A 25,509-nucleotide genomic window follows, 5' to 3' on the forward strand; every position below is an offset into this window, starting at 1 on the left:
TGCTGCACACCCATCACCCACGATCTGTACGACCCAATATTCCCCGCGGAACCCCGCCATCTGTAGCACATACTACCGCCACCATGGCTTCCAGCGCCACCAATGGCACCAACGGCCACAGCGCCACCAATGGCAACAACAGCAAATTCGACCCAAACTTCACACAACATGTCATCGACCTGATGAGCCCAGAGACACAGCCCAGGCACAGGGAGATCCTGTCGTCGCTGATCCGGCATCTGCACGACTTCTGCAGGGACGTTGAGCTGAAGCAGGACGAGTGGATCATCGGAGTCAATTACGTAAACGCCATCGGCCAGGCCTACAAGAAGAACCGCAACGAGGCATGGCGCGTGTGCGACATCCTCGGCGTTGAATCGTGAGTCGCCCTAGCTGTTTTGGACGAGGAGTCTACCCCTCCATTCGACTTCCGTACCTAAACAAGAACCATGTGTCCAGACTCGTCGACGAGATCAACCACAAGATCTCGGCCGCCAATGGCGCCGAGCCCACATCATCCACCATCCTCGGGCCCTTCTGGTCGCCCGAGACGCCCTTCCGGGAGAACGGCGCCAGCGTAGTCCAGAACATGCCCCCGGATGGGCAGCTCACCTTCTTCCACGGCGTCATCAAGGACGCCGAGACGGGCAAGGGCATCCCCAACGCCGTCTTCGACATGTGGCAGGCCAGCACGAACGGCAAATACGACGTCTTTGACCCTGAGAACCGTACGTTGCCTGCCTCGCAGCATCAGACGCACCCACTGACCTTGTTTTGTCTTCAGAAACCCGACACAACCTCCGCGGCAAGTTCCGCACCGACGCAGACGGCAAGTTCTGGTTCTACTGCCTCAAGCCGACCGAGTACGCCATCGACACGTCGGGCCCCTCGGCCGAGCTCCTCCGCATCATGGGCCGCCACCCCTACCGGCCCGCGCACATCCACATGATGGTCACGCACGACGACTACGTCGGCGTCACCGCCCAGCTGTACCCCAGCGACGACCAGTACCTCGAGACCGACACCGCCTGCGCCGTCAAGCCCGACCTGCTGCTCTACTTCAACCCCGTCAAGGACGAGAAGAACGGCGCCGTGCTGGACGTCGAGTACGACGTGCGCCTGGTGTCCAAGAAGTACAAGCCGGATAACACCATGTTGATGCAGAATGCGAACCAGAACAAGTTCTAAGAATTAAAAAAGGAATTTGGTCTTGTGTTTTTGGCAGGGAAATTTTGTACACGGATTGGAAGTCCGGATCTGTAGGAAAAACCTCAATGAAATACCCGTACATCCATATTGCTGCCAATTTGTGCTTGACCCTAAATTCTGGAAACTGAAGATAGGAACTGAATCTGTCGTGAGCATGTGTTGCTTGCAGGAGTTTTCCTTGCGATCTCGTCATCCAGCGGCTACCACTGGACTGACTGGTTAACATGAAATTTATGCCTGAATGAGAGCGGACGGTCACGCAGTATTAAACCTGCCTTATATATTCTGGACAGCGAAAGGGAACGTGTAAATTTTCAAAGGACAAGCCGCCGGGTAGAGCGTCGAGGCGCATCCGATCCTTGTTTCTATTACGCTCTTGTAAGACACTCGACTGCATGTCACGGGGGGGAGGAACGCGAGGGGTCGGGCTTGGAGCAGCCGCACGTACTGCACATCAATGAGGAGGCGCAACTCTGACTGCACGTCACATCACGCAATTTCTTCTCTCAACCTCATTCAGAAAGCGACAAGTCAAATTCAAGAAATGCATTCTGGACTTATGATATATATATACGTGCACTCATTCCCCAAACACCTGACCCCCCATCCCCAGGACTTCCAGACGCAATGCAATCAACCGCCAAAAGCAACGCCTTATGAGAGATGCCCGAGACCCAGCCATGCCCTACTTATAAAATGAAACCTCCATGCAAATGCACACGTGCTACATCCTAGACCGTCCTCTTCTCGACGATAGCCTTCCCGACGGGACCGCCGCTGACGAACCCGCTGTTGGCGCCGCCGAGCTCATACACCTTCCGCCCGCGCAGCCACGTCTCCCTCACGCGCCCCGTGAACCTCTTGCCTTCCCACGGCGAGCAGCGGTTCTTCCAGTGCATGCCGCGGCACCCGAGCACCCACTCCTCGGCGTCGTCGAAGACGCACACGTCCGCGTCCAGCCCGACCTTGAGCCCGCCCTTGCGGTGCGAGAGCCCCACCTGCGCCGCCGTCGCCTGCGAGCACAGCCGCACGATGTCAACGATATCAAGCGGCCTGTTACCCGCCTTGGCCGTCGTGTGAAGGATCGGCAGCCCCAGCCCCACGGACGAGATGCCGCCCCACGCGGCGAAGAAGTCGCCGGCGCCCGTGTCGGCCTTGGCCTCCTCCTCGCCCGGCATGGTGACGTCGACGCCCGAGTCCGAGTGCATCAGCGTTCCCTGGATGGTGTCGACGGCACCGGCGTGCTGCTGCTGCTGAAGGTGGCCCGGCAGGAGCTTCAGCTCCGGCGTGCAGGGACTGTGGTCCGAGACGATGGTCCTGATCACGCTGTCGCTGGGATCCGCGCACAGCTCCTCCCACAGGCCGGCCTGGTTGATGCGTGACCGGATGGGCGGGCAGCACTTGTGACGAGTGTCACCGTCCTCGACGTCCTCGGAGGCGAGACCCAGGTAGTGGAAGCACGTCTCTGCTGTGATGTTGACCCCGTTCTTCCTCGCCTGCTTCAGGATGGGGATGCACTCTGTCGCCGACAGGTGCACAATGTGCAGGTGCAGCTGTGGCGCCAGATGGGCTAGCGACAGGATCTCCTCTACCGCGCACGTCTCGAAAACAGGCGGCCGCGAGTCGAGGAAGGTGTCGTAGGACGTTAGCTGGCCTGTGGGGGCGAGTGGTGGTTCTGATGCCTGGACGGCGTCTCCCACGCTATCGCTGATGGGAGGAATCATCTCGGCGTGGAACATGAGGGTCGTGGGACGCCCGGCGAGGGCGAGCATGGCCTGCTCGATATCGGTGGAGGAGATGCAAGGGAACTCGTCAACCTGAAGACCGTCTTATCAGTAAAAAGACACCACTTGTCTCGCATCCCACACAACCGTATCCCACCTGGAAGCACTTACACCACTCTCGATCAGGAAGCCCTTGAACCCTCGCACACCCATCTCCACCAGCGGGACCAACTGATCTGCGTTGCCAGGAATCACACCACCATAGAAACCGACATCGACCCAGCACTGCCCCTGGCTGGCGGCCAACTTCTCCTCGAAGCCCCGAACCGTCGTGGTTGGCGGGATCGCATTTAAGGGCATGTCAATCACAGTCGTCACGCCCCCAGACGCCGCAGCGCGTGTTCCGGTAGCGAAACCCTCCCATTCTGTCCGTCCAGGCTCGTTCAAGTGAACGTGGGCGTCCACCAGGCCCGGTAGGAGGACCTTCGAGCCATGGTCCACGTATGTGGTTGAAGATGGGAAGGAGGAGGGCGGGAGTACTTCTGGGACTATGGAGACGATCTTGCCCGTGGAAGGGGAGGCTGATATGGTTGCTGGTGACAAGATAAGGCCATCACCAGGCAAGGTGAGCACCGCGCGAGTTGACACCAACACAGTCAAGGGCTCAGAGGAAGATGAGGTGGTAGAAACGGTCATCTTGACGGTTGTTCAGGCTAACAGGACGGACAGGACCAGTTTCGGAAAGAAGGATAGTCTGAAGTTTAGGAATGAACGGTGAGATCAAGGACGGAGGAAAGCAACCCAGTCTGCCAGAGTCAGGTCCTTATCAGGAGGGACAAGACTGGGATGTGTGAGGTGGGATGGGTGTGTGCTCGGGGCAGACGGCTTATCTTGCAGTAGATAAGGCACAAAGGGGACCACAAGACGACGACAATGCTTGGGATGGGCAAGAGACAGCGAGCATGTGAGAGGTTGACCGTGGACCTAACTTGTCGGAAGAGAGAGCGAGGAAAAGAGAGGTCTGAGTTGGCCGTTGCAAGCATGGCTCACTCTCTCTCTCCTGGGACCACCGAATGCTCCCCACATGGCAGCACATGCTGTTGTCCAGACCGTCGTCGCGAGTTCTCTCGTCAGCGCCCATACCGCCAGTCTCTCTGTCTGGGCCATCGACCTAGTAGGTGCATAGGTTAGATTCGGCCGTGTCCGGCCTTCTAGGCCGGCCATTCTCGTGTTTCCGCGGGCACCAAAAAAGGCGTCGGGACGGCTGGACGGCTACCGTTCGTTATCAGGGGCAAGGAGCGCCCGACAAAGACCGTGTAGCCAGGAGGCCCCTGCTTGCTTATCAGCGCAGCACCATTGGGCCACGCCCGTCCCAATGGGCCCGCTAACCTCTGCGTCGGGTTAATCAGGACCGGCTCACTCAACGTCTTGAGGCTTACTCAGTACCGGCGGCAGGGGCCCACGGTTGTCTGTCCTTCCGCTTTCGGAACAGCCTCGGCCTGGCGATAGCCTCACCAGTTTTGATCGAGTAACTATCGAGTAAAGATCGAATAAAAATGGCGTAATGCGCTCACTGCTTGTTCATGCGGCTTCTGAAATAACCTTTCGGCGACTGCCACCCTCGACGCCGGCCCTGCATCGCCCAGCGTGCCGGGCCTCTGGCTGCAACCTGAGTCGAACTGCTGCTCATCGACTTTTTGGTCTTACGTACACGATAGACCACACGGCAACATTGCTGCCTCAGCACTTGTGCCTCTGTCCCTCGCCTGGCTGCCACTTGATTCCATCGTCAGCTGGCACAGTCACACCTGTTCTTCACAGAGCCCTTCTTCATCTGCCGAAGTGCACTATTGATTCTCGCACGCAACCATCGTCCCCCCCCCTCCCCCGCCCTCCTCCTGCAACCCACGTCTGTCCTGCCGCTGGCATGCTACTGATGCAGGCCTCCAGCACCGCGATGCAGCTCAGTCCCTTTGCCAGCCCCCTCGCACGGCGCGTCGCCAGTTCACTCCCTCAGCCGGTCGTCGACGATGGAGGAACTGGGTTTCGGGCTCTTGGCAATGAGCTGCAAGATGCTAAGCTAGGGAAGAAGAGCAGAAGCTGGACATGACCAAGTCACACAGGTTGTCCTTCGCCGCCATACACTCTTCCCTGTCCTGAGCGGTGCAAAGGGCTGTGGTCGAGGTCCGGTGAGCAGCTTGCGATGACCAAGGGAGCATGATGGTACCGCTCACGATGATCTTTCCAGCGGAGGGGCAGGCGTGCTTTTTACGCAATCGCGCCCTTTCTGCATGTGGTAGTCTATCTGCCGCTGGGCAGGGACACCTCTCAATACTTTTTGTATCCCAGGTCTCAGAGCAGCGCGGATGAGTTCCGCGCACGGGTCGATGTCTCGCCTTCAACCCTGGCTCGCTCCAGCTCTCGCGCTCGATGCGCGCGGCGGTTCTATTCTGCGCAGCGGATGAAATGAGACGTGAGGCCAATCGGAGCCAGGATTCAGTGTCTTGTGTGCGCGGGCCGGCTCGAAATCGAGAGCACGACCAGGCGTCGGGAGCTGGTGCTGGGCTCGTTTCCTCACTGCAGCTGTTCTGCAGTCGCGCGCCTTGTTCTCTAGAGTTTCGTTTGCTTTTGCAGACGGGATCTCGTGACAACCTGTCAATTTGAGCTGTCACACCTGGGTGGTTAGCTTTCCACATCGGGTCGTATGCAGGGCTTCGTCCCCTGCATGAAATCAACCTCGGCGCGTGCATGGGATGACAGCAAGACGGCCCGACGCCACACGATCATATCACGGTGCAAAAGGGCACGCAGAGTGCCTCGGGAACGTGATCTGTTCCACGCCTGCCACATTGAGAGTCAAGTAGACCTCTGATGATCGTTCACCCCTGGTTGCCTACCTCTTACGCTCTGCGGGCGTTTGGACGCGTCGAGTCACTCAGGAACGCGTGAGATCCACCAAGATCGAAGTGGCCGGATATATGCAGGTGATGCCGAGATTATTCGTTTGCTCTGCAGCTCGTCAAGGCACGGCTGTCGACATCTACTCCTTGGCCCGCAGGGTCTTTTGTCCACACTCGTTTCGTTGTTGCTTTTTCTGGGAGGAAACCCTCCGCGTACTTCCGCTCCCCAGCAATACCCCCAGAACCAACACCCGCACGATGCACCAACTCAATGGCGGTGAAAACGATGGTCCTGAGAGAGAGTTTCTTTTCTGTGTGCCCTCCCCTAAATGAGGCTGGGCTTCATGTCCTTGTGGGGGGATGAGACCACACAGTACAACGGCCGGAGGTTCCCAAGGATAAGCGAGAGCCTAAATTCTCAACACTTTCGAGTGAAAGTAGTAACACGGCTTTATTCCTTGCCACCCCTGACCAGTGTACCCCCTCCGAAACCATGTGCGTTCCCTTCTCCCCCAGAACGATTGGTGAGCTTGTCGGTCTCCAACTTTACGCGTCGGTTCCCTGGCTGTGCGCAAGGGTTACGCGGGAACGCGACGTGTTCGTCTGCGGTGTTGAAAGATCTGCTCCCTGTCGGCCGTCAAACAAGACTTTATTCTTTGGACATCCTCCTCAACTCCGGTCAGTTCCATACGCTCACCACCGCAATACCCAAGATCAACATGGGGCGGCTCAAAGACCTGAAGCTTGCACGGCGTCCTCCACGTCTAGACACTTTCACAGACATCCAAGCTCCAAGTGTCAAGAGAGAGCGAGTCAATGGCAAGGACAAGTACAGCTTGACTCCAGCAAAGGCCGGCATCATCACTATTTTCTCCGATGACGAGAATGAGAAAGACCGTACCTCTAGATCACGAGACATCAAACAAGAACGCTCTCAAGTCCCACCTCGTGCGGTTGGACATGGCCATCAGTGCAGCCAACCTCGCATCAAACAGGAGCCGCCACCAGACAGACATAGGCGACAGCAAAGCCATGTACAAATTTCACCGGTTGATGTTGCCTCCGGTACAAGACAACCTCAGGCCCATGAGCCATTGCGTCGGCATGGAGCTCACCGCACATCGAATCCTCCGAACGACTCGTCTTCATCCTCAGACTCTTCTGAATCTGATAGCTCCGACTCTTCGGAATCTGAAGACGAGCCTGGCTCCTCGTCAGACTCAAGTTCAAGCGATGGATCGTCGTCTGGAGATGAAGCAAGCGCCAGTGTGTATCGACCATCTACTCCTGCCTCCAGTATCGAGTCAAGCTCGCCTCGGACACGGCGACACGGAGAAGCTGGCGGCCGAGCGGCTTCTGCCAACCCGGGGACTGCCTCTCCGTCGCGACGGCCGGTGCAGAATAAGACACGGATTGGCTCTGGGCACGCACCACTAGATTTCTTCATCGACCTTCCTGCGCGTCCCTTGCCGAGTCGGCCAGAGCAGGCTGGCCGGTCGAGATCACAGACCTCGTCAACAGTAGTGCCAACGGGAGCTCAGGTAAGCTCAAACCACCGCGATCAGTTCATGGAGATCAATTAACTGACCCGGGGGTCAGGCCGAATGGACCGCTCGGTCCAGTCAACACCGCCCTACAAACAGCTCCCCTGTCGTCCTGGGGTTCATGCCCACCAATCGTGGGTCACCACCGCCAAGGAACGCTCCAACAGAACCGCGCGCAATGCGGAATGGTGCTGCTCAACCCACAGGCACGCCTGCTCGCGCCCCTCAAAGGCAAAGTATCACCCCTAGTGAATTAATTCCGGGACCCTCGTCGCTCCCTTTCCGAGGTCTTCCATCTGCCAAGGACAACTCCCAGCAGAAGGACCAACAAAGACGTGGCCCGGCGCGACAAGGTCGCATCATGCAGACCGTTGAGAAGCCGCCTGAGGAGTTCCTCAACGCCAGGAATCAACCCCGGAATGGCCCCTCTTCCAGTCACTTGAGGCCGGCCACTCCCGGCCCGTCCTCCCGTCGAACTGCGCCCCCACAGCCCTCCCCTGGAATTTCCGCGACCCCACGGGCTGTGTCCGTAATGCCATGCCCTGTCCCTGGAAGCCAAGATTCTCCAAAGAGCGTGTCGCGGTCACGAGGGAAGAGGACCTTCCATGAGATGGAGGACACAGACTCGAGCTCAAAGGCAGAGGAATGGGAGAGGATGCTGGAGAGATTCAAGAGTCATGAGAAGGAGATGGAGCAGCAAAGAGCCCAGCTGGAGGACACGAAGCGGCTGCTTGCCGAGCAGAAGACTCGGATCGATGATCTTGAGCAGCGGCGACGGGCTGAGGAGCTCCTACGAAACCCTGATATGGGCACGCGGACTGAAGAGCGAGATGTCGCTCCTCCCCACGAGGCTGTCCCTCGGGACCTTGATCCTCCCCCTGTGACTGTTGCTCGAGATGGTGCTACTCCCGCAGTGGCTGTCCCTCGAGACGTTGCTCCTCCTCCGCTAATGCCCAAGCTGTTGCTCCCCGTCGTGTTTCTAGTCGCCAAGCTCAAAGAAGGGAGGAACGAAGACGACGCAATGCCTCCCAGATAACCTCTCGAGGAGCTCGAACCCGCCAGAAGAAACGGGAGAGACAGCGAATGGAGCAGGAGAGGCAGGAAGGCCTTGAGATGAAGAGGCAGCGACTGGAACAGGAGAGGCAGGAAGACCTCGAGCTGGAGCAGCAGCTGGAGCAGGAGCAGCGCCGTGAGGCCGAGAGACAGGAGCGAAGGCTCCAGCGCGTGATGAGGAGACCGCAGAACGGGGCCCAAGGGGATCCAGCCCAAACAGAAGCCCAGATGGAGGCCGATGCTCAAACGCGGATTCAGCATGAGATCTTCACCCGCCCCCTGTCAGGCCACAACCCGAGGATCATCTTCGACGACGACGACCGTCCGCACATCAGCGAGGCGACGGCGTTCCTGATGCGGCTGCCACAGGCGTTCGTGATGGCTAAGCTGCGCAAGCTGGTCGAGGGCAAGTCATTCTTCGACGTTGCGCACCCGGGTAGCGTGCACATGGGGTGTTGGGTAGTGTCATCGAAGCGGGCGTCGTGCGACATGCGCATGAAGCTGACCGACTCGGGCGAGAAGCACGGCTTCTCGTTTCCTCGCCTGGCCGTGCGCATGTGGCACGACGAGCAGTCCATCTACAGCCTGGTCCAGCACCACAAGCACCGCCAGAAGGCCGTCCACACCTGCCACATCGAGACGTGCATGCGCCCTGACCACATCGTCGTCGAGCCCAGCAGCGCAGCGGCGGAGCGCCGCAGGTGCAAGCGCGAGGGATGGTGCCCCGGCCACGAATTTGTCCACAAGGACGGAACCAGGCAGGCCAGGAAGCCGTGTATTTTCCCTCCGCAAAACGCAAATCTGAGGCGGTGAGCTGGGCCCCGGGGCTGATTGCGGCGAATTGGACTCGAGGCTCGCTGAGTTCGCCCTCGGCTGCTCCTCGACCATCTTACAGGGGATGAATGGATTCAATGTCGAAGCCCCTACACCGGTGCACTTCGATTTCTCCTTATGCACTTTTTCATGCCGTCAAACGACCTGGAGGACAAGCTACCTGGCCTGAATTGCTCTTTTCTGCGAGGACGCTGTGGATACTCCTATCTTCCCGCTCTTGATGTTGTCCCAGCATCTGCATCTTTTGTTTTGTACTGCCATGTAAGGATTTTCTGCTGTCAGCTTTGCTTTGAAATTGTCATCGATCCGGTCACGTTCTTTCATTGGCTCAATTTTGTCACTCAAAAAGCCCTCCTACCAGCGAAGCAGCGGACTTGTACATTTGGCTCCTGGGAACAAAACAAAAGCATGCTCTGTATTGCATTTACCCCGTCGATTAGATAGGAATCTATGATGTTGGTATTTATGCCTGAGTGCCGGTGGTAGTACCGCATGTACCACGCAGCACCTCGAAAGCCCAGGTGCCCGGTTCCAATTCCGGCACAAATCGTCCAAGAGGCAATGAGAAAAGCTTAGTTTGGAAAACTCGGCATCAAACTCGCTAATCATTAACCTGAGGATGATATTTGCCTCATCACCAGCTATAGGTCAGCAATAGCGCAAGCTAAATCTCGAGACTCTCAAGTGATCCGAACCTGACATCAAAGCTCTACAGGCCTACATCGAAGAGAATATTATCAATGGATGTATTGGCCCTAGAGTTGCAGCTGAATATCTAGCCTTAGGTCTCACACGTCTCAGCTTTTGTCTGCTAGTGCTGACCTCATCCCTGAATTAGCACAATTGTTGTTGCATGGCAGAATTGGGGGCGAATAGAGGCATCTCAAACAGGCTTTAAAGGATGAAATGACGTCTCGTAAAACAACTCGAAGGGGGCTATGAGAGGTTGAGCCACACTGCCTGCATATAACGCAGCACATTCACGGTATCTCTGCTCGCAGGAGCCAGCTCCAAGCAGTTTCATTCTTGGAAGCCTATATTTTATCCTGATATGACCTTTCCGGATCTGTCAACTCACTATTGACAGTGACGCCCAACGGACCCTGACACTGCGCAATAATCACCAAATGGAGCCTTTCTTGTCAAGTGCTTTAGACTCGTCAGAGAATGTCGAGGATATCCATGATAACCGCAACGACGGCCTTCTTCCTGCCTTCGCCATAACCTCTTCTCTAAGAAACGAAATACCCGAAAGCCTGCTTCAAGATGATGCCTCTACTCCGAGTCCATCTGAAAACGAGCAAAACGCATTGACAAGGCAAAACTCACTGCAAGAAAGCGCGTATTCGTACCAAGAAGAGCCGACCCTTCAGCAAGATCCTTCCCGGCAAGAACAAGTCACTTTTTCGAGGCAGCAAGAGACACGAGACCGGGCAGAGAATGTGTCGGAATCCTCTACCGCGTTCTTCCAAGGATGGAGTAATGTTGAGGCACGTCAAGACGTACGAAAGCCTTTGTGCAAGCCTTACTCATGGAAAGAAAAGCTTGGTACATTTGCAATGGTCGGTCTAATCGCTGGTTCTGCCCTCTTGTTCGCAGCGATTGGGACACTCGCGTTCAGGTGGTTTGGTAGTTCGGCCATACCAGCGTGGAAGGATATCACAGCCAGAAACTGGCTGTCCAAGGCTATTTCCATATGCATTGGAGTCATTCAACAAGTCACGACAAACGGCTCCATTGCCTTCGCTCTCCAAACCATGATCACACTGCCAAGTAGCATGGCGTACTACGATCAGATGGGCCAGTTTGACAAGGGGACACAAGCTGAGGTGGCCTTTTTTAATACCGCTCAAGTTCCTGTTGGTTATGTTGGATTTGCAGTTGTGACGATCACAGCCATAGCGCATTGCATTCTGGTGGCTTACGGCGTGTCACTCTTCCTCCGGGAGACAACTCTGTCGAGACTCGGTGCAAGCTGGAGTGCTGTGGCTCAGGTCGCGACAGGTGATGTTATGGAGTATCTGGAACATGCGACGCAGGCTAGCGATAATGATGTTCAGGCCAGATTGAAAGCAGATGGGAAAGAGTCATCAAAGGAGTGGTGGGTGGGGTTTAGGCAGCGCAGCTGTGTTGTCTTAGCCGCAGTCCCATGCATAAAGGGGAATCAACACACGTGTTAAAATCAAAACATAGTCTTCTCGCCAATTATTCCCAAAACTGACCAACAGAGACAACCTTGTTCCCTCTTACAACATCAAACCTCGTATAACCACATCATGTCCAATAGTGAACCTGCCGATAAGAAGCACACCTCAAGCAGCTTCGACTGGACCATCGGAGCCAGGATCAGAGATGGACGATACGGCCCAGTCTTCTTAGGCCTGAGGACAGACACAGCGGAATTGATCTCAGCCGAGGAATTCACACCTCAGGACGAGCCGGGCACCGCATCCGCACTGGAAAGCGTGGTCGCATTCCTAGGATCGAGGCTGGCGAGACCAAGCCAGCCAAACATCATTTCGTGTCTAGGTTACGAGCTCAAGGAAGGACGCATCTTCATTCTCACCGAGTACCTGCCAGGTGGAACGGTGCGAGACCTCACCCGGAGCTATGGCGCCATCCCGCAGCCCCTCGCGCGCACGATCCTCCGCCAGGTCGTACTTGGGCTCGAGCAGCTGCAGAACCAAGACATCTCGCCTGTCTTCTTGGATCTGGGGATCGTGATGGTGGACAACGTGTGCGCCGTCAAGATCGAGGCGCCGCTGCTCGACGTGACCGCCAAGACAGGCAACGCCCTGCCTTCTACTGTCCTGGCATCACCTCCCCGAGATCCTGCTGGGCCAGCAAGACTTGTCCAAGGCTGACGTGTGGCTGCTCGGAGTCCTGGCGGCCCAGCTGCTCACGGGGGACTGCAGCCTCGCGGAGGCCGGCGCGGCCGGCTCGGTCGCTGAACGGATCAAAGAGTCCCAAGCATCAGCACTGGAGCTTTTGATTCCTGGCGACGTGGCCAGCAAGCTCGATCGGCAGGCATCGGATCTCATCCGCCAGTGCCTTAGCATGTGAGTGTTTGTGCCACCAATCTGTGCCTAACCCTGAGTGCTGATACGTGCTTGCAGAGACACCAACCACCGGCCGAGCGTCTCTGACCTACTTGAGCATCCCTTCCTGAGTGGTGTGGCCTGATCAAGAAACATGTTGCTTCTATTATAAGCAGAGCATCATACCGTGCTCGATTTCCTAGTCGGACAATCCAGTGGTTTCCATGCAGGTCGTCAGTCGCTGATCCATCCAAGGGGTCTGATGGCTCTGCTGTTGAGGGAGTAAAGTCAGACATGTTGTTTTCTTCTCTACAGAATCATTTGCTCCTGTAGCTGCCGTATCACAAAAGTAGGCATGTTAGCCGATTAGTTGATTGGTAGTGTTGCGATGACCACTAGACATAAATATGCGGTGAAAATACAGATTGAAAACGGTTACAAATGGCTGAGGTCAGGCTGATGATGTTGAGAAAGGCATAGAAGAATCATTTGAAATACAGCTGTCTACAGGGCACATTGAGACGAGAGAAACAAGACACAAAACCACCAGGCTGGAATAGACCGACACGATTCACCAGATCGGGCATGCGGTAAAAAGTCAAATTTATTCATCAAAGACCATGTGTGTATTTCAGTCCAATCTTCTCGCTAAGCCAGCATGTGATATCTCGTGCCTTCCCGAAAGACTCCAAAGTTCGCCTCGTACGCCGTTTGAGAGAAAAGCACACGTAAAGTAAAGCCTCCGGCTTCAGGGTTGACGTAAAAGAAGGGCAACTTGCAGACCGTACCGCAGGATACGGTGTTGTCAAGGTAGAAGGGGCAAGGGGACGCCTAGCCATCATCGTACAGTAAAAACTGCTCTCGTGCAGTATATTTCGAGTGGCGCGCATCCTTGCGCCAGACTGGCTGCTGGAGCGACACCAAATGAGGCACAACAAGTGCTTTCAAGGGCAAGCCGGGATAGACAGAAAACATTGGCCGCGCCCATGCGCCAATCACTTCTGATCCTCAAACGTCAGTCTCTTCCCGGGACTGCTGGCGGCGGAGCTTCCGCCTCGCTGGCTGGGGTCCAGCCCACGCTCGCGCATCGCCCTCTCGGCAGCCTCGCGGGCCGTGGGAGCCTGCTGATGGTTCAGGTGATGCCGTGTGTGCGCGCCGTGTTGGGTCTCACGTAAAGAGCTAGTATAACCTGGACCAGAAACGGGGACGGGGCCACTATTGGTCGTGTCCACGAAGGAGTCGTCATCCGCCGCGCCGCCCGGGGTGGCTTCTGACGCCACGCCGTCGATGAAGCGAGCATCCCTCCTCTCGGACGCCGCGGTTGCATCCTCGCGATCCAGCCTCTCTCGCCGGGCCGCCAGCACCGCGCCCTCGCTCAGGCCGGAGCTGCTCCTCTGCAGACCCTCCATCCCGGGCAGGGGTCGTCGCACGTAGATGGGCCCGGAGATGGTGCTGTTTGCGCCCTCGCCGAAGCCGACCAGGCTGGCGGAGCCGTCGTCGCTCATGTTGTCGTCCTGCTCGAACTGGCCTACGCTACGGCTCGTCAAATCCTCGTCGACGTCCATGTCCGCCTGTTCGTTGTGACCCGTTCCCACGTAGCCGCTAGCCGAGTCGACCTCCGTGTCACGCGCGAAGTTGGTATCTGTGCTCATCATGTCGATGTCCTGTTGAGCCACGCTGTCAGCAATAAGTCATCAACCGCTAAGCATCAGTAGGCCGACCCCTTGACCAGGTGTACTTGCACTCTCAGTCGCGGACGCAGTGCCGGAGGTGGACATCTTGGTCACAGCGACTGGCTGTCCATTCGAGTCGAAATACGCCGGGGCGCCCTGGATCAGGGGCGCGATGGGGCGGTGGGCGGTATGTGGGAAGACGGCAGATGTAGGCGTCGTCTGGGGGCTGTTGCTGTTGCGGGCCGGGGCCGCAGAGCCAGCGCTGGGGGGAGATCGCAGCTGGTTGACATTGGAGAGGCCGGCAAGGCGCGAGATCCTGTCGGCGCGCTCGGCTTCGAGGCTGCCCTGGGAGGCATGCTGCTGGTGGCCGGGGTGATGCGTTGTCGCAGTGGCGTGACCGCGGTGACCGTCCTTGATAGCGGTAGTGGAGAGAGCAGAGAGGGAGGTCGTTGTTGAGGTGGGAGTGCCGCTGGGGGGAAATCACATCAGTATTGATCATCTCAGAAAAGCATTGGACCTGGCAAAGCAGCCGGGACCTCGGCTCCAGTGTCTGGGGATCTGGAAGTAGCTCACGGCATCTCTGATGGAGTGTCCGGGTTGGAGGGAGGTTGGGGGATGTTGATGAGGGTGGGATGTGGTTGCGCCATGGCGACGGGAGGTTGCGAGTGTTGATGAACGATGGTTCGTATGGGCTCGTCTAGGCCTGTTTGCCGTGATGAGACGGAGTAAATGCGCAACGAGGTCGTCGCCAGTATTGCAGTGCGTGCGAGTGCGACAAAGGCGACGGGTGGTTACAAGCTTCCAGGACGGTGATGTCGCGCAGTCAGGCTCCGAGATGGAAAGTTGGGTGATGGATGGATCGGTGCAGCCAGTCTTTGTCCAGAAGGGCGAAGGACCGAAGTCAGCCTGGGCGGCCTGGCTTGGGTCTGGTTGGCTTGCATGGATGATTCGAGGCGGGAGGTTGTTGTCGGTCCCCTGGACATCCCAGTTCAGGTCGGTCCAGCACAGTAGCCGCGATCGCAGGCCTCTCGGAGCAGCTGAATGCAGCTCAGCTCCAAGCTCGCCTGGGAAACAATCGACGGGGCCGATACTGCCTTGGGCCAGTGGGCGCTGGGTCCCGCATCAAGCGCATCAAGCGTGTGACGTAAAGCCTGGGACCCCTGTCGCCCGTTCGGGGCAAGTGGCAGCCCGTTAGCAACGCCGTGCCCCACCATGCAACTCTAATAACAGGGCAGCCTGAACGAGGTACCCAAGTACCCAGTCTGCTTGGCTCTCTCTGCATGAGGAATCTCTGAAGCGCTTTCGCAACATTACCAACATTACCAACAACTGCCTACTGGGCCACTGCACATGGCCATCATTCATCACACAAAAGGCACTCAAAAAGTAATCAGCACCGCCTCGGCATCACCAACCAACACGCTCTCCCCCGGCGCCCATGTCTCAGTGACCTCGTCCCCCACGACGAGCCCCTCCTTGCTCACGCTCCGTCCCGCAAATGTAACATCCGTCTGCGCAAAGTCCTTGACGTCGCTCCCGGACGCCGTGAGCCGTCGCACAATTCCCGGCGTCTGGATCCTCTCGGGCAGCGTGACGTTGACGTACGGCCGCGTGTAGTTGGCCGTCGAGTTGTACGGCTCTAGGTTCAGGATGACCACCGAGTCGATGGCGTGCGACGGCGCTGTCCTGTACAGCGCGTACGCCGTGAGCGTCTCCTCCGCGATCAGTGGGTGCACTACCTTCTCGGGCGCCCCGTCGCCCGAGTAGTACGGCGAGTAGGCCCCAGGCGTAGGCGTCGTCAGGTCCTGGGCTGAGGTCTCGTTGTGCCCTGACGCCACCTCCCCGTTCCCGATGGCCGTGGCCAGCACCCACGCGCCGTAGTATGACGGCCGCACCAAGGCGCTGTGGTTGGTCGCGCCCTCATACGGCGCCCACAGGCTGTAGCGGTAGGGCGTGCCCATGTGAAAATACATGCCGCCTACTGCCGAGATGTTGGACGCGATGAAGAGGGTGTAGTCCAGGTACCACAGCGCGGTGCCGAAGACGTTGGAGACGCCGTCGCGGCCTTGGCAGGAGATCGAGTTGGTCTCGCCGATGACGTACGTGATGCCGTGCGTCTCGTCAACGTGCGGGGCCATTTGCTGGTGAGGAAAGGCGCGGTTGGCCATGTTGGTGTGGTTGAGGAGGTTCTGCCGAAGGGTGGAAATCTCCTTGGTCGACGCACAGTTGGAGCCATGGTACTGAGAAAGTGCCGTTTCAGTCAACATCTTTCAGAGTAAGGGCATCCAAGGGTGTTCAGAAACACAAGTTGGAGAAGCCAGGGGAATCATGGCGACTTACATCGTGCTGTGAAGTACTTCTGATCTGCTGCTTCTTGTTGATCCCCAAATCCAACACCACCTCCGAGTTCCAGGGCGTATTGATGGTCTTGTTGCCGCTCCCCATGAACGTGCCCATCTGGAAGATCGGCTGGGATTGCGACCCATCCTCACTCCCGCCCCAGATGGCCTCTTCGATCAGATCAGTGTACATGAGGAACTCCTCCGTGTACAGCTCTGGCCCCCACTCGTCGGTCCGGTACCTGCCTCCCCACCGTTCCATCTCGTTGCTGATCTCAAAAGCATACAACAGGTCCGGCCCGAGCGTGTCCCACACGCGCTTCGCCACGTCGACCGTAGACGCGACGCCGGCGGAGCTGTTGTCGCGGTAGTTGAGGTCGTAGATGAACCGCGTGCCCTCGGGGGATGTCAGGAACGCCTCGAACCAGGCCGGCCCGATGTTGGTCAGGCTGGGCTGGTCGGTGCGGGAGCCCTCGAGGCCCGTGTTGGTGGACCCATTCCAGTGGTTCTCAACGGCGAGCTCCTGGCTGGCGTTGAAGACTGCCACATTTGCGGTGGAGCCCCCGGCGCGGATGATGATTGGGGACCCGGACAAGCTCTGCAGGTTGTCCAAAAGATTATATGAGAGCTGGTTCGGTGTCCTACATGTCGGTATGTCAGCTTGCACGTTCCTCTGCGGGCCAGGGGGGAGTCAATTGGGGTCTCAAGTACGTCAGATTCCCAAAATAGTCCGCCATGTAGGAGAACTCGATGGAGAGAGACTGCCATGACCCATCGATGGGCCTCTTGACCGAGTACAGCCGCGGTGGGACATTCAGCGGCAGGTCACGACGAACGTCGGAAGAGTTGCCACTGTACTGACTCCTGCGCTCTGTTTGCAGGGCGGCAGTCAGGGGAAGCAGAGCGAAGACTGTGGGGAGTACCAGGGAAGGTAACATTTTGGTTCCTGATCGTCAACTTGCCCGCTACTTCATAAGACATAACTCGGTACCGCCATCGAGTGGTTCAAGGAGTGCATATCGGGAGTCTTAATTATAAGTGATGCTAGCAGCTGCGCAGCACGCCCAGCAGCCCTTTCGTCCGTCATGCCGGTGAGATATTCCAGCGACAGGCCCGAAGGGAGCTATTTCGAATAGAGACAGGGTCTGGGGTAGTATGGGGTTGCCTTGAGTCCCAGTCCTTGGTCTAGCGGGGAAGCATGCTCGTAAGCCGTCATGTCTCGTTGTGAAATGAAGCGAGTGAGAGTGACAACGTCGGCCGAGAGGGGTAGGAGGATGGCGATCCGGAATGCCAAGATGTCAATATAACCGCCTCAGTCCAGGGAGTCCGCGTTGAAATCCTACTGATCAAGTACGGGAACAAGGAAGTGGCATGCCAGATAACCCGAGGTGCCAGCCTAGGTGAGCGTAAGATAATGCGCGAAGTAGTAGAATAAGTTGAAGTTTGCAAGTAATTGTGACCGACATCGATATGTCTGAAATAGATGTCCATGATGACTGTCGAATCCATGCAATTAAGTAAGCCTTGAGTTCTGAGGTTCCTCCATAACTCCCGATGCCTTCCGTATTTGACAGATGGAAGCTTTAAGACTGGAAAGGGTGCACATGTAAGGTTACACGAACATATGTCCCCCGTCCGGCTTTGATGTCGCCCGTCATGGTGGTCTCGCAGCAAAGCGAGAGTTCGGCCAGGATATCACACGCCCAAGACCAGTAAATGCGTTTTTTTTTTTTTTTCTCCATTTCAGATCAATGATGAGGAAGACAGACTTTTTGCAGACTCAACATATGCATAACGAGGGTCTTCTCATGACATCCCCTAGCAGACGAAGCCCGGTGAGCAAAGCCTTTCAGTCTCCCAATCTCAGCACAAAGCTCTTCCAAGCAAGATGCGGTTGGATTCCCGTCTCAACCGCGGACTCGTGGACGAGCTATTAGAAGACTCCAGGAGTGAAGTCGACCACCTGCCCCTTCGCAACTATACCATCAAGGCTCTTGACGAATGCCAGGTGGGCCGGGTCTTCATTCAGGTAATACTCCCGATCCTTCTCATTCTCAAACTCGCTGATGAATATGTGCGAGATTCCATTCTAGAGTCATATTGGTAAGTCCAACTGGTGTGGCCCATGTCTCCGCGCATCCACCGTGCTGCCGACGGGAGGTAACCTACCTGTTTCCCCTCGGGACTGTTGTCCTTTCCTCCCTTCCCAGTCTTTATGTACGGCTGCTTGGTCTCTGGGTGGATGCAGTTGTCCTTGAGAGCCAGCATTGCATCGCAGACCTCTCAACCTGATCAGCAAGCGTCGATGTGGCGGGCGTGATGACACGGCTCGGCAGGGTCACATGCAGCCACTCACCTTCTGGACCTCATCGGGAGGAGCCAGAGGCTCGAACGCGAACATCACAATGTGAACGATCCCCATATTTGACGGTTTGTTGTTTCAGTTGTTTGAATCAGGATGTTGTCTCGTGATATGAGTTTGATCATGGACTTGCAAATGGAAGATGCAGCAGCGATGCTGATCCAAGTCTAGGTCCATTTGGGAGGGGGTTGGGCGACCATATGTCATCATCCCCGCAGCGCACTCCCGATGGAGGTATCACAGCCAACGGTCCAGGTGGACTATCCCTAGACTGCACGAAAACAGCACGGTCGCACTTCACCATCTGCCTGATGCACTGTAACTCGTTCTTGCAAACCCTCAATTTTTTGTGAGAGGAATTTGTTACAGCTGCTAACATTAGTCAGTGAAACACTAATTCCGAGGCTTGCAGGACCGAGATTTGATACGGGATTACAATTCCGACATAGTACAAGCTAGAGAATAGATACCCGGCTCAAGAAATAAATCAGCGCCTAGCTTAACGCGGCTGTTCGACCTCCCTCACCTCGTCGCCAGAATACACGACGGCACACAGGATACCCAGCATAGTCGCACTGAACATCAACGGCACAGTGGCGTCCTGCAGGTCTCCATCATGGCCCCATCCAAACAACCACTGAAACATGAACCACAGTGAAGGCCCAAGCCCGAGGAGCATGTATACAGCTACTCTCAGCGCTGACCTCTGCTCCCGCGCAACAAGGCCCCAGAAGACCTCGACGTCCTGGTCCTCGCCAAACTCGGCCTGCTCGTCCACCAGCCGGTCCCTCTTGGGCATCCCATCGAGCAGCTTGCCTGGGATGCCCCTGATGATGCAGGACGGCGCGATGAAAGCAAAGTGGAGCCTGCGGGCTAGACCCGCGTCGCTGTAGCAGGCGTTGAATAGGTGGTTAAACATGTGCCTCGAGACGGGCGCGTGGGGCATCGGCCGGGGGTAATACCCGTACTCTTTGTCGTGGGGCGACTCATCGTGTGGAGGGAACGAGAACCTGACTCCGGGATCAAAGCTTTGTGGAGCGTATCGCTTGATCTGCGTAGGCGTTGTCAGTACTTCTAGGTGTTCGCCTGAGAGTCTTCACCTCCCGTTGTGACTGACCTTGACGAAGTCACAGTGGCTGTAGACGTATATCGACAGCAGCCGCCGCCACCCGCGTTTCACGTTGTAGTTCTCGACAATGGCTTGGAAGAAGTCGCGGGCCTTCTTCTCCGTGACATCTATGGGCGCGAGGATGTACCTGGACGCTTTCACAACCAAGAATACAAAGGCTTTGGGTGGGGTGCCAAAGGAGATGACAGATGAGCTCGGCGACGTCGCGGCGGTGCTACTACGCAGGCTTGAGCTGCCAGCAGCAGAGGAAGAACCAGAAGATGTGGATTGCGACTCGGAGCCACTTGTGGCTTTCGTAGCCTGAGAGCTGTCGCTGCTCAAGGAGCTCGGTGGCCGCTCCGGGGGTTCGTTGCTGAGGGGGAACTGAGAAGCCAGATGGCTTAATTTCGAGGCATACACGAACGGCACTATCTCCTCTCTTTCGGTACCGCAATTCTGAAGGACTGTAAGCTTAGATATTGGGGTCGTATGGGGCCGCAGTGAGCATGGTAGCAGTGTTGCGAAAAGACTTACACATTTCCAAGATATCCGGCAGTCCGTGTGCCTTGCCTTTCCCCTCGAGTTCGGTGGTTGCAGAGGCCACCACTGCCATGTCGATTGTGAGCTTCCTTCGACGGCAAGCTTGACAAGATTCGAGACGCGGAAGCTTTTCAGACTGGGTTCTGAGGTGGATATGTGCAGGGTGGGAGCCACCCCTGTTTGCATAAAACACCACTGGAGCTCCGCCAGGGCGCGTAGCAAGTTGATTTTCCCGGCTTCCGCGTCTGGGTCTTCATCACCCACAAGGCCCTCGGCAATGAGTCTTTTTGCTTGTGGAAAGAAGGTCGGGATTGCAACGTCTCGGACACGGTCGACGTATTCTTTGAAGATTTTGCTGGAAGCGACGAAGGGCCAATGGCTATCGATGTCGGCATCGCAAAGATTTGGGAGGTTATCGTCTATGATGGTCTCCAAGACTTCTTCAGACGTCGATGAGAGGCATTTCCTGTACGGCTTCCAGATGTGACAGTGAAACTTCTGTTCCAAGTCATCCCCATCCCCGATACTCCATGTGTGTGTGAAGTACCGCAAGCCCTCAGTGCCTGTTTCCCGACGTTCTTCAGATGCTGTGCTGCAACACCATAACAATGTTGCGGTCATGGTGTTCAAATCTTCCTCGAAAAGATATACAAGCATGAATATCGCTATTAAACGTGCAACTGAGAAAACCTTTGTCAGAAACTGTCCAGAATATGGTCACATGGCGCGTTCAAGGTGGTGGAGTGCTCTGCCGTGTAGCCTCAACGAGGAGGTCTGCAGGACACACAAGTGACATTCAGACTCGTGGATCCAGATTGGAATAATGCACTACACAGACTCACTTACTAGGGTGTTGGTCGAGCTGGTCCGCCAAGTCTCCTATTACCTTGCCAAATGTGCATAAAAGTAGCATGTTGAAAAGTATAAGTCTCAATGTACCAGAGGCACCACGTCTGACCCGAGAGATTGCTCTTCGAAGCTTTGAAGTTCGACTTGTCGTTCGGTGTTAATCGGCAGTTGTGATTGGGACTTGTTATCTTCTATGATGATTTTGTATCCGTTATGAGTGTTGAACTTTGGACATTGGCCTACCTGTCAGTAGTTACTTCAAACAAACCCTATTGGGTGACGGGGGACCAAACACGACCCAGAATGCATGCACTGACCTGTGATCCTTGAAGGATGGCCTCCATATCCATGCCCTCCATCTTTTGTGCGGCCCTTGTGCCAATATAGCCGGCGTAGGTTTCTATGAACTCCGCCACACGCAAATGATCTGGTGAATTGGCCTCGGTCCTCAACCTGGAACCAAAATACCCAAATTTCTGTTTCCGGGTCGAATTGGTCACCTCTGACAGGCACCAAGGGATCACTCAAAGCCTTGAACAGTAGGAACCGCAGGTAATCGTCACCGATTATTAGGTCCATTATGCGCTCGGTTGATGCTTTCACACGGCTCAGTAGTGTTCTAGGAATGACAAGATTTCTCAGGTTCCTTTTCATGCGTTGAAACGGTGCTCCTTCTCGGAAGTATTGTCCCAATTCACTGATCACGAAGGTGTGAACAGACTCGTTTGCGGGAGACTCTTCACCAGAGGAGGTTTCGTCTCCACCGAGAATCTCAGCATTCCCACCCTCAGTCCTACCAGGGTGGAATGGACTTCGGGGTGCTTTTTCCATATATCTCGATGCAATAATGCTAGCCGTCTTCATCGTGATGGATCTGCGGGAGATGAACGCCAGCCCCTGGGTACGCAATGGCATTTTTGGCTCGTTCCACATCGACAGTTGCCGCTTGAGGTCTCTCGCGTAGCTCTGCAGGATCCTGCTGTAGTTCCGTCTGAACCGCTCGGGGCCAAGCACTGTCGGCAACATGGACCTCGTGAACAGCTTCTCGAGTCCTGGGTCGCGAACCAGGAAGCCCACATATTCCCCGACCAGCGCTTGCGTGTCACTATAAACAGACGACGAGGAGCTCCCGACCGAGCCGGCATCAAATACTGAATCGGCGTAGGACTGTACGGATATTGTCTCATCGGCACAAGACTCGCGGTCGCTCCGAGTGTCTTCATCGTCGTCGGCGATTGTTGCGTTCTCGCCGGACTTTTGAGGAATCTCTAGCTCCAGTCCGAAGATAGAGCTGGTAGGGAAGCTATCTTTCTCATCGGAAGCACTTTCGTTGCCCCCGGCGCCCTGAAGAGAGCTTGGAGCAACGTGTGAAACATCTAGGGTTGATGTCCCTGGCGAGTCCACCTCCATGGCAGTGAAGGCGTAAAACGGTAGAGCTTTGCCCAGCATCTCCGTGTCCTCCAGCTCCTCGGGGGGCTCGTCCATCTTATCAGGCCTTAACGTTGGATCCTGGAACATGAGGTTCTGTCTAATCCCGATCCTCCTACTTAGTCGGCGTGCACTTGAACCTGCTTGATCAGGATGTAGCTTATGTTGGAAACTTCCGCTGTCGCTGTCACTCCTCTCGCTCATTGTGCGCTTGCCTAGGCTTGCTATAATTCTTCTTTTTCGTTGCTTAACAGCCCGTAGGCGTTGGATAACCTCCTGATACTCATCGTCGCTTGAGTTAGAGCTATTTGTCATAGAATCTGGGTCCGGGCTGCGAAAGTTTAGGTCACGGAGGTCGTTTATGATATGACCCTCAATATGTGATTCGCTCTGGTCCGATTCGGCATACTCGATGACGTGAGGGGCAAGAACATCATCCCGACCGTCCATGTCGTTTTCTTCAAAGTCGCTGAGCTCTTCGATGCTGAGTTCATCAAGCTCCATTGCGGGCTCTCCGAAAAATAATACCCGGCCTTTGCTCTTCGGTTGCCTGGTCGTGACGGGCCCATCTTCGCCGGTGTCGTTACCTTTGCCCTTGCGCGGGAGTTGCCTCCCACTGGGCTCTGAAGATGGCAAAACAGGTGAGTCTGGCGGTGATGCAGGCATCGAAGCCTGGATTGCGTTTTCCGATGTGCCTTCCATGCCGAAAGAAGATGGTTGAAGATGCGTGTTTCTGTTGGTTGGTCGTTCTCAGACCGGCATTGGTGCTGAGAACTTGACGTGAAGAGTAAGCCCCGGAGACCGCCGTCGAGTAAGCCTTGAAGGTTGCCTCACGGCGGGCCGCATCTGCTCAGGCTGACATGCAGCAGGCAGCGGAGGATTTGTGGCGCATAATATGCAGGAAGTTACCGCGACCTGATTAGTCGGCCACCGGCCACCAAGCAGCCACGAAGGGACATCCAGGCGAGCCAATTGCTGTGCATTTGGAGGGTTTCAGACAATGTAGGTGGCTGATCGCGACGGTATCATGAGACGACCGGCTTAAATATTCTCTCAGAACATGACTTGTAGATGGTATCACATATTCATCTGTCGAGAAATAAATACCGGTACCTGCACATGTGGGGAGGGAACGACTCTGCCATGCGTTGGTATCTTAATGCGAGTCAGCATACGCCCACCCAGCTTCTACAATACGCCCACCCAGCTTTTAGCGTTGGCCCACTTAATATAAGGAAATTAGCTGCATATATTAATAAAATATAAATATACCTTAAAAGCTAGCTTTTTAAAATTACAGCTATCCCGCTGCTTTATTATATTTATTTTGCTATTCTTTATATAATATATTTAGTTTGCATTTATTATATTAATATAAGGTATGAAAAAAAAATTTTATAATTTTAAGTTAGCTTACTTACTTTATTATTATTTATTTTATATAATATTTAATTTATTTTATAACTTTATTATAAAATTACTTTTTGCTTATTTATTTATATATTTAATTAACTTATTTATAAAATAGCGCTTATTTCTTTTTATCTTTTTAAATTAATTATTTTATAGTTTTTATTTTTAAATATTATTTTATTATTAATACTTTTAAACTTAATTTTAGCATAATTATAAATAATTAAGATAATAACTTAAAAATAATAATTTAAATATTTAAAATATTTATAATATATTATCTTTATTTTTTAAGGTAATTATAAATATCTTTTAAATATAATTTATAAAATTATACTTAAATTTAAGTAACTTTGCTATTTATTTATTAAAATGTAATTTAATAATTATAATTCTTATATTAATATTTATAAGGTAAAGTATAAGTTTTATCTTTAAAATGCATTTAATATTTAAATTAAGCTATATAAATATATAGTTATAATTATATAAATTAAAAAATATTTACTTTGCTATTAAATTATTATTAAATATATATTTAATAGCAAAGTAAAGTATTGCAATAAAAAAGTAAATAAGATTATAAATAAGTTTATTAATAACTTTAAATAGCAAGTTAAAAAAGTAATAGTAATTAAGTAAAAAAAGTTAAAAAAGCTATTAATTTTATATAAAATAAATTGCTTATTTAGCTTTATAATTAAGGAAGATATAAGTATTTTAGGTAAATACTTACTTAATATATTTTTATATATATATTTTAAAATATATAGGTTTTTTTTATATTATAAAAACCTTTTTCTTATATAATTATTTAATATTTAAAACCCTTAAAAAACATTCCTTTATTAAAATTACCCTTTTACCTTATTATTAGGAATAATATAATATTTAGTTATAATAATATTTATTAAATGCCTTTATTATTTACTTTCTTTATATAATTTTATATAAATAAATAACTTTTAAGAATATTAATAATTAATATAAATTACTTAATAATTAAGATATTAAGAGCTAGTTATTAATTAAATGCCTTATTAATAATTTAATTAAAAATAGCTATTTAATTAACTTATTAATTAATATAAAATATTAAGTTAAGCATATTATATTTTATTTTATAAAGATAATATAATTTAAAAGCCTTAATAACCCTTTCTTTTTTATTATAAATGCTATTTATAATATTAATTAATATAAACTACTACTTATTTATATAATTAAGATAATACCTTAGCAATGCTTATATATTTACTTATTAGCCTTAATAAGTAGCTAAATAACTAAGGATTTTATTTAGGTACTTAAGATATTAAAAAGTTATAAGATTAATTATAACCTTTAAATAGTAAATGCTAAGATTATTAAAAGCAATGCTATTTAAGTAATATTTCCATAAGTATAAATCATTATATATTAATAGTACCTTTTTTAAATATTTAAATATAATATTTATATTGCTTAATATATTTTAAATAATATAATATTTAAG

At 53.3% G+C, this 25,509-nt stretch overlaps 9 protein-coding genes across 9 annotated transcripts; 4 read left to right on the forward strand and 5 right to left on the reverse strand.

The window, feature by feature from the left end:
• Positions 1-83: 83 nt before the first annotated feature.
• INS49_013940 (uncharacterized protein) lies at positions 84-1,188 on the forward strand (the record flags this gene model as incomplete). Its single annotated transcript, XM_043174632.1, has 3 exons — positions 84-379; positions 460-728; positions 785-1,188. The coding sequence occupies 3 exons, from the start codon at positions 84-86 to the stop codon at positions 1,186-1,188; spliced, it is 969 nt and encodes a 322-aa protein (XP_043021577.1).
• Positions 1,189-1,940: 752 nt separating this feature from the next.
• Positions 1,941-3,629, reverse strand: INS49_013941 (uncharacterized protein; the record flags this gene model as incomplete). The annotated part of the gene is made up of 2 exons (XM_043174633.1): positions 1,941-3,026; positions 3,105-3,629. 2 exons carry the CDS (start codon positions 3,627-3,629, stop codon positions 1,941-1,943), a joined length of 1,611 nt encoding a protein of 536 aa, XP_043021578.1.
• Positions 3,630-7,555: 3,926 nt separating this feature from the next.
• INS49_013942 (uncharacterized protein) lies at positions 7,556-8,413 on the forward strand (the record flags this gene model as incomplete). The annotated part of the gene is made up of 1 exon (XM_043174634.1): positions 7,556-8,413. The coding sequence occupies one exon, from the start codon at positions 7,556-7,558 to the stop codon at positions 8,411-8,413; it is 858 nt and encodes a 285-aa protein (XP_043021579.1).
• Positions 8,414-8,460: 47 nt separating this feature from the next.
• Positions 8,461-9,243, forward strand: INS49_013943 (uncharacterized protein; the record flags this gene model as incomplete). Its single annotated transcript, XM_043174635.1, has 1 exon — positions 8,461-9,243. One exon carries the CDS (start codon positions 8,461-8,463, stop codon positions 9,241-9,243), a length of 783 nt encoding a protein of 260 aa, XP_043021580.1.
• A 2,297-nt stretch (positions 9,244-11,540) lies between these two features.
• INS49_013944 (uncharacterized protein) lies at positions 11,541-12,447 on the forward strand (the record flags this gene model as incomplete). The annotated part of the gene is made up of 3 exons (XM_043174636.1): positions 11,541-12,071; positions 12,124-12,323; positions 12,381-12,447. The coding sequence occupies 3 exons, from the start codon at positions 11,541-11,543 to the stop codon at positions 12,445-12,447; spliced, it is 798 nt and encodes a 265-aa protein (XP_043021581.1).
• Positions 12,448-13,297: 850 nt separating this feature from the next.
• INS49_013945 (uncharacterized protein) lies at positions 13,298-14,622 on the reverse strand (the record flags this gene model as incomplete). The annotated part of the gene is made up of 3 exons (XM_043174637.1): positions 13,298-13,966; positions 14,024-14,444; positions 14,549-14,622. 3 exons carry the CDS (start codon positions 14,620-14,622, stop codon positions 13,298-13,300), a joined length of 1,164 nt encoding a protein of 387 aa, XP_043021582.1.
• A 732-nt stretch (positions 14,623-15,354) lies between these two features.
• On the reverse strand, positions 15,355-17,252 carry INS49_013946 (uncharacterized protein; the record flags this gene model as incomplete). Its single annotated transcript, XM_043174638.1, has 3 exons — positions 15,355-16,215; positions 16,316-16,955; positions 17,026-17,252. The coding sequence occupies 3 exons, from the start codon at positions 17,250-17,252 to the stop codon at positions 15,355-15,357; spliced, it is 1,728 nt and encodes a 575-aa protein (XP_043021583.1).
• A 995-nt stretch (positions 17,253-18,247) lies between these two features.
• Positions 18,248-18,736, reverse strand: INS49_013947 (uncharacterized protein; the record flags this gene model as incomplete). Its single annotated transcript, XM_043174639.1, has 3 exons — positions 18,248-18,403; positions 18,484-18,594; positions 18,671-18,736. The coding sequence occupies 3 exons, from the start codon at positions 18,734-18,736 to the stop codon at positions 18,248-18,250; spliced, it is 333 nt and encodes a 110-aa protein (XP_043021584.1).
• Positions 18,737-19,175: 439 nt separating this feature from the next.
• Positions 19,176-23,303, reverse strand: INS49_013948 (uncharacterized protein; the record flags this gene model as incomplete). The annotated part of the gene is made up of 7 exons (XM_043174640.1): positions 19,176-19,727; positions 19,794-20,255; positions 20,319-21,004; positions 21,171-21,210; positions 21,264-21,398; positions 21,491-21,600; positions 21,674-23,303. 7 exons carry the CDS (start codon positions 23,301-23,303, stop codon positions 19,176-19,178), a joined length of 3,615 nt encoding a protein of 1,204 aa, XP_043021585.1.
• Between the last annotated feature and the right edge of the window lie 2,206 nt (positions 23,304-25,509).

The sequence above is a fragment of the Diaporthe citri genome (genome assembly GCF_014595645.1).
Source record: "Diaporthe citri strain NFHF-8-4 chromosome Unknown scaffold_7, whole genome shotgun sequence".
In the NCBI taxonomy this organism is placed as follows: Eukaryota; Fungi; Ascomycota; class Sordariomycetes; order Diaporthales; family Diaporthaceae; genus Diaporthe; species Diaporthe citri.